At 42.0% G+C, this 8033-nt stretch overlaps 1 protein-coding gene across 1 annotated transcript; it reads left to right on the top strand.

The window, feature by feature from the left end:
• Positions 1 to 2938: 2938 nt before the first annotated feature.
• Positions 2939 to 7833, top strand: LOC120571066 (zinc finger protein 75A-like). Its single transcript, XM_039819770.1, has 3 exons — positions 2939 to 2977; positions 5874 to 6081; positions 6340 to 7833. The coding sequence occupies exons 2-3, from the start codon at positions 5874 to 5876 to the stop codon at positions 6651 to 6653; spliced, it is 522 nt and encodes a 173-aa protein (XP_039675704.1). The 5' UTR covers positions 2939 to 2977; the 3' UTR covers positions 6654 to 7833.
• Positions 7834 to 8033: the final 200 nt, after the last annotated feature.

Genomic DNA, 8033 nt, shown 5'->3' with positions numbered 1-8033 from the left:
CAGAACGTCTGCAGAACGTCTGCAGAACGTCTGCAGAACGTCTGCGTCCCGACTCCGTCCCAGTTCCTTCAGTCCGGAGCAGATACGCAGAGGTTCTATTTTTGACGGACGACGGAGAGCTCCGCAGCAATTCAGCACACGGCAGATAGTGCGGGACAGGAAGTCGAGCACAGAAACAAAATAAATATCTGGTTAATTTTCAAAATAAAATACACCGTGCTCACGGCGGATCATATTTCCCTGCACTACACCTTGAAAACACAGCACAGAGTCGTTTCCCCTCTAGTCATCTGAATGGAAACAAACTGTTGTTGGTTCTATTCTACCTGAATTCGCGAGAATTCAGCTGTCGCTAAGAAACGGTTTGCGGCCTCACGCAACAATTCGGACGCGGGTGGGCGTTAAAGCGGATCCGCAGCGCCACGCGATCCATTACGCAGTGGAAATCCCCGGTTAGGCGCTGATGCCTAAGCTGTATAATAGCAGGGAAAACCCTGCATTTAGCTAATAAGCATTCAGCCCACCTATTTCTTTTACCTGCCCACCCTAATATAGCAGGCTAGAACCGGCCCTGGTGTTGAATCTACTCCGAAGCAGCAATGCAAGATGTGTGGATGCAGCCTAAAGCAGCCTTTAGAAACTTCAACAGGTTTGTGGTGAACTGTGGGCTTCGTCTTAGAGCTACGCTTCCTTAGGACGAACAGAAGCTTCTTAACTACTAACAAAAACCCAGATATATTTAGCCTACAGTCACTGAAGACAAACAAAATCAACATATCCTTAAATTTGAGGAACCGTCTTCTTAAAATTGTTTCTGAATAATTTTTAGTGTTGGATTTTATCACGTTTAATGGAATTGTAGATGTTAAATTGTACAAATATTCACACTGTGTTTCAGCTTTACCTCAAGATGTTCTGGAAGTGATTGTTGGTGAAGCGGAGCAGCAGGAGTGTAGCTCCAGTGCAGACCAGCTGGAGCCAGAGCCCCCCACACACATTAAAGGGGAACAGGAGGAACTGTGGTGCAGTCAGGAGGGAGAGCAGCTTCAAGGGCTGGAGGAGGCTGATATCACCAAGTTCCCATTCACTCCTGTTCCTGTGAAGAGTGAAGATGATGAGGAAGCTCAGTCCTCACAGCTTCATCAGAGACAAACTCAACACATGGAAACGGAAGGTAATTGTGACAGGTTTGAGAAGTCATGTGGCTGTGTGTTGATGTGATCCCACAGCAAACGTTAACGCTTATAGACAATCAGTGCAACTTTCTTCTGTTATCTGACCCAGTAGAAGCATGTAGATGTTAAACAGAAGAGGCCCCAGAATGGAGCCTTGCGGAACTCCGCATATCATATTTTTCCGCTCAGATGTTTATCTATAGACACAAAATAGTCCCTGTTCTTTAAGTAGGATTCAAACCAGACCAGAAAATTAAATAAGAATAAGATAAGCCTCAGGTATAATTGTCAGTCTTTACAGCACTCGGGCTGAAAGTTGGAACGCAGAAACATGAAATACCTGTTTTTTACCACGTAAAGAGATTTGAAAAGAGACTGTATTGTTGACGCTGTATCTCTGTGTCTGTGTTAACATCTCTTGGTGTGTTTCCCTGTTTCTGGCAGATGTTGAGCAGCTGTTGGTGGTTAAAGAAGAGGTTCCCCCTGAGCAGCAGGAGTGTAGCTCCAGTGTGGACCAGCAGGAGCCAGAGCCCCCCCCACACATTAAAGAGGAACAGGAGGAACTGTGGAGCGGTCAAGAGGGAGAGCGACTTCAAGGGCTGGAGGAGGCTGATATCACCAAGTTCCCATTTACTCCTGTCACTGTGAAGAGTGAAGATGATGAAGAGGAAGGTAGGAACAACATTAAAATGGTTTTTAGGGGAAAGAAAGGGGGGGGGGGGATCTGCAGAAGTCAAGAGCATAAAAGTTCAAGAGAACCTGGTTTATTTTATTTTAGGATTATGGTTCCTTTCACACTAGTCTTGCATGTCTAGACCTTCATCCACAGCACTGGTTTATTGGCATTTCTTTAAACCAATCACAATCAACTCTTTCATGTCTATCCACTATCTCTACACAATAAAGGGAAAAGCCCCAAAAGATGAAAAAAAAATAATAATAAAAAAAATTGTATATGACAACCAACTGAATATTACTTTCTAGCCCTTCCTCCTATGGTGGCCAAACCCGAAAATTGGCTCTCTCCATCGTTTACACGCAGCTGATCTAGCCACTCCAATATTAACTTTGGTCTTGTTGCTTAACCTGTCGCGTTGTCGTTTTAATTCTCTTTTTCGCTTCCCTGGCGAGTAATCTCCCCCTTGCATTCGTCACGGTGCCAATAGGTGTAAGAGGGCGAAATGCGGAGGTATGTCCCTATTTGGCTAATGTATTTTAAAAATGGAGGCGCTACATGGCTGCCGTTATTTGACCGAGTCGCTCGTCTGTATTCTCAATTATTCTGAATGTCAGATTCTACGCTTATGAGAATACTTTGATTAGTTGGTGGAGGTAATTACACATGAATGACCACATACTTGTGAAAGAACAAAGTTTTTTTTTGCTAAGAATCAACTCAAAGAATTACACAATGGAGCTTTAAAGCAGCAAACAACAGATGCCAAATCACCAAAGTCAAAGCCGCAAGCAGCGTTGAGCGGGTTTCTAGCTTCACAGAGCTGATCAAAACCACTTCAGATGGTTTAATGCTCTATAGAAAAAAGTGGTGAAACCAACCACACACCTGTTTGACTACTGCAATAGATGCAGCAAGACCCGCGATTTCGCCCCCTTAGTCGGATTACCCAACTTGGTACGTACGTTCCAGTCATGGTGTCAGATGTCTCCATCAATTTTAGAGAGTGGAAGTTTACGGTCACACATGGTAGTCCACATAGGAGAGAAAAGATTCAGCTGCAGTGTTTGTAACAAAAGCCTTTGCCTGGCGTTCTCATGTCAAAAGACATAAATGTGTTGGTCCGATGGAAACAAAAGCTGATGGAGAGTTCTCTTTGACGCAAAGCTGAGATGGACATATTATGATTTGTATACAACTATAAAAACTCACTTGTGCATTGCTATGTTCCAAGGTAATATGATCACTGACACCAAAAAGATGAAGGTCTCTGGAATCTTCATGGTGTCCTCGCATAGAAATCAAATGGATGGAAAGGCCATTGGACTGTTTGCCGTGGTCATTTGATGGGTACACAACAAAATGGCGATTGTTGTTGATTGTCCAGTGACAATATGTGGGGCTGTAAACTACCTGCCATAAATCTTTCTGTGACTACGCGGGAAAAATTTAACCTAAGCAATGGCATTAATAAAAACTACCTAAAAATAGCGTTCTTTTCACTGTTAGTCTCGTTTGCTGTTACAGCTCATTTAAGATCATAATATGAAAAATAACAGTTACAGAAACCCTAAAAAGTTACACATAGTCACTTTAATTACCTACTGCGCCACTTTGTGCTCAACAGCACAGTTGCATTATTTCACCACAAGAGATCCCTAATATGTCAGTCAACAGCCTTTCCAACAGTTTTTGACTGAACAACCAGTATTTCTTTATTTGATTTGATTTATTTAATTGTATCTAAAATGCCATAAACATGAAAAGACATCTAATACAATCGAGTAGGGCTGGGCAATATATCGATATTATATCGATATTGTGATATGAGACTAGATATCGTCTTAGATTTTGGATATCGTAATATCGTGGTTTGACATAAGTGTTGTCTTTTACTGGTTTTAAAAGCTGCATTACAGTAAAGTGATGTACGTTTCTGAACTTACCAGACTGTTCTAGCTGTTCTATTTGCCTTTTCCCCACTTAGACATTATGTCTACATTACTGATGATTATTTATCTAAAATCTAAGTGTGAAGATATTTTGTTAAAGCACCCATTGTCAACCCCAGAATATCGCCACAATATCGATATCGAGGTATTTGGTCAAGAATATCGTGATATCTGATTTTCTCCACATCGCCCAGCCCTACAATCGAGGATAAAAACACAATGAAGTCCAGGACTTATTTCCATTGTGGTCCCCAACACATCAGCATAAGACAAGACACGTACGGAGTGTGCGACAAAAATCGACATGACATAAAAACATTTTCCTTAAATAAATTAAAATATAAATGGTAATTTGCCTTTTGTTCTATTCCGCAACCCTATCTAGTAACCAGGCCTTGACTGTCTTTTTGAAAGAGTTCAGGTGGAAATTACTTTAATTTGCCGTTATAACTTGTTCCACTGAACTGTCCTTATATAGGCAAAGGTTCCTTTCCCTAACACTGTCTTAAATCTATAAGGACACAGGTCAGATATGCTGCCACGCGTGTAAATATTGTGTGTGTCCTTTACCTTTAGTTATAAGACACAAAGTTATAAGACACTCAACAGGGAGCCAATTGAGCTCAACAAATTGTGACCTACCTATATGAGACCTATGGCCCAAGTTCAGGATTACTCGTATTAATTTATTCTGTGCTGTTTGCAGCCTCCCTTTAAGTCGGCCTTGTTGGCCATATTGCTGCCATCCAAGATTGTTTTCTAGGATGCAACCCAGGTATTTTACTGAAGCTTTTGCACTGACCACAACATTATTCATAATTACGTTAAATTCCGAGCATCTACGCAATCTGTTTTTTGAGCCGAACAAGATGGCCTCTGTCTTACCAAAATGTAGGGATAGCATATTGTCAATGAGCCAGTTGTTTACAGAAAATAGCTAACATTAAAAGAGCCCAATCATCAACGTACAGAAATAGTTCACATGAACAGGAGTCTGCTATATCGTTAATGTATGTTAAAAATAAAGACGGACCTAGAATGCTTCCTTTAGGAACGCCGCATTCAACTACACAAGGGTCAGACAGCACTCCCCCTAAGACCACCCTCCCTGATAGGTAAGACCTAAACCACCTACAGGTGGAGTTGTCTGCCCCCAAGGCCTCAAGTTTGGCAATCAGTCTGTCATGATTCACCGTATGAAATGCCTTTTGCAGATCCAATAACACCATTCCGCAGAGATTTCCATTATCTAATTCCCTGCAAATGAAGTCGGATAAATAGAGCAGGCATGATTCTGTAGAATGTGACTTCCTGAATCCGGATTGAAATTTAAACATGAAGTGTTTTTTATTCATGTATGCATTATTATATTATATTATATTATAATTGCTCATTGACCAACTTTTCAAAGATTTTTGAGACTGTGCACAAAACAGAGACTGGTCTGTAATTACCAGGATCTTGGCTGTTTCCCTTTTTTAAAAGAGTTACTACCTTGGCCCTCTTGAGGTCATTGGGGAAAACACCAGATTCAACAGACAGGTTCAAAATATGGGAGATGTAAGGGGCTATTTGGGCAGCGGCATCTCGTAAAAACCGAGGGGATAGCCCATCTAACCCAGGGCCCTTAGAGCAGTCTAGCTGTAAGAGCCTTTTTTCCATCTCCCCTACCTCAACCTTCCGTAAGGCAAATGAGTTGGGTAGCGCCCCAAGTTTATATTATAATATATGTTATATTATAACAATCACAATCCAGGTGATAAGATACAGTTCCACAACATTTCTCTGTATGTGTTTCCTGCAGATGTTAAGCAGCTGTTGGTGGTTAAAGAAGAGGTTCCCCCTGAGCAGCAGGAGTGTAGCTCCAGTGTGGACCAGCAGGACCCAGAGCCCCCCCCACACATTAAAGAGGAACAGGAGGAACTGTGGTGCAGTCAGGAGGGAGAGCAGCTTCAAGGGCTGGAGGAGGCTGATATCACCAAGTTCCCATTCACTCCTGTCCCTGTGAAGAGTGAAGATGATGAAGAGGAAGCTCAGTCCTCACAGCTTCATCAAAGACAAACTCAACACATGGAAACAGAAGCTGATGGAGAGGACTGTGGAGGACCAGAACCAGCCAGGAACTTACATCCACTTTTACAACCAGAGACTGAACACCAGACTGGAGACTCTTCTGAACCTGAAAATGATGACAGTGCTGATTGGAAGGAGACCAGAGAACCTCAGTCAGCTTTAAACTCTTTGAAACATGATTCAAGATGTAAGAAAACATTCAGCTGCTCTGAATGTGGGAACAGATTTTCCACCAAGCCACACCTGAGGAGACACATGAGAACTCACACAGGAGAAAAACCTTTCAGCTGCTCTGAGTGTGGTAGAGCTTTCTCTGAAAGTGGAACCCTGAAGAGACACATGATGCGTCACACAGGTGAAAAACCTTTCAGCTGCTCAGTCTGTAAGAAATCTTTTATACAGAGTGGAGATTTACGGACACACATGATAACTCATACAGGTGAAAAACCTTTCAGCTGCTCAGTCTGTAAGAAATCTTTCACACGAAGTGGAGATTTACGGAAACACATGAAAACTCACACAGGTGAAAAACCTTTCAGCTGCTCAGTCTGTAAGAAATCTTTTTTACAGAGTGGAGATTTACGGACACACATGAAAACTCACACAGGTGAAAAACCTTTCAGCTGCTCAGTCTGTAAGAAATCTTTTACACGAAATGGAGATTTACGGAAACACATGAAAACTCACACAGGTGAAAAACCTTTCAGCTGCTCAGTCTGTAAGAAAACTTTTACACAAAGTGCACATTTACAGTCACACAGGCGAACTCACACATGAGAAAAACCTTTCAGCTGCTCAGTCTGTAAGAAATCCTTTACAGAGAGTAAATTTAGGGTCACACATGACAGTCCACACAGGAGAGAAAAAATACAGCTGCACTGTTTATAACAAAAGATTTGCCTGGCGTTCTCATGTCAAAAGACATAAATGTGTTGGGCTGATGGAAACAGAAGCTGATGGAGAGGACTGTGGAGGACCAGAACCAGCCAGGAACTCATACCCACTTTTACAACTAGAGACTGAAGACCAGACTGGAGACTCTACTGAACCTGAGACTGGTGACATGGAATAACGTTTGTGCCTTTAAGTGGCCTGATGTTTATACTTGTGCGCTGGTGTGTTACTCGAGCCGGCATGTGTGCATGAACCAGGAAATGAGTCTGGGGAAATGTAACGCTACCAAGCCACGGCCGAGCGACCTACGCCACTGCAACGTGTAGTTAAATTTTTTGAGACGTGCATGTCCGGCTGCGGCGTAGGGTCAGGCGTAGACGCAGATAGGTCTGTGGGGGTACATTGTCGATTCAACGTAGAAGCATAAAACGGCCTTAAGTAACCTATGTTTGTTTCCTGAGTTTTGTCTTTGAAGCAAAGCTGAGATGGACATATTATGCTCTATATAAAACTATAAAAACTCACTTGTGCATTGCTATGTTCCAAGGTAATATGATCAGTGACACCAAAATGATTAAGTTCTTTTGACATGTATAGTGTCTCCTATGCCACTAATTAGGCCATGGTAAAGCTAATAATGTAAAGAAATATAATTTTTTGAAATGACCGGTGTGGTACACCAGGACATGCTGAGTACCCTCCAGGATGAAATACAGTGAAATTATTTGAAGTAAACAATCTGTTGACTAGCATGTACATAAGTAGTTATTGTCTGGGTCACAACGACCTAGGTGTACTTAAGAAAAGGAAGATGAGAGGACTGTTAGAAGTAAAAATATCAACAGTTCAGGTCCATCTAAAGATGTAACCAACATGAGGTAACTGTGGGCGTGAATGTGTCCAACTGACACCGCCCAAAATGTTTTATAAGAAGAGAGTCATATGAAACTTAGATTCAGTTGTCTATTGGACTGACTATCACCGGTGGTCAGTTGATGTGTCCGAGGAAGCTCGGTTTGTTTGTTAAAATGTAACAAATAAATCAGCATGGAGTGAATATCAACAGTCTCTGGAGTCTTCATGGTGTCCTCGCATAGAAATAAAATGAATTGAAAGTCCACTGGACTGTTTGCCGTGGTCATTTGATGGGTACTAGGGGTGGTACGGTTCATAAAACCCACGGTTCGGTTCGTATCATGGTTTTAGGGTCACGGTTTTCGGTTCTGTACGGTTCTTGTTATTTATTTATTTTTTTACCTTTAA

Source organism: Perca fluviatilis, chromosome 13, assembly GCF_010015445.1.
Source record: "Perca fluviatilis chromosome 13, GENO_Pfluv_1.0, whole genome shotgun sequence".
NCBI classification, from domain to species: Eukaryota; Metazoa; Chordata; class Actinopteri; order Perciformes; family Percidae; genus Perca; species Perca fluviatilis.
Note: the sequence above shows the minus strand (reverse complement) of the source record. Positions and strands in the feature narration are given on the sequence as shown.

Excerpts from the sequence above, each read along its gene's own strand:
- LOC120571066 (XM_039819770.1), top strand. The coding sequence starts at position 5,874 with ATGGAAACAGAAGCTGATGGAGAGGACTGTGGAGGACCAGAACCAGCC. Across the intron at positions 6,082-6,339 it reads ATGTAAGAAAACATTCAGCT|TCTGTAAGAAATCTTTCACA; the intron begins GCTCTGAATGTG and ends TCAGCTGCTCAG.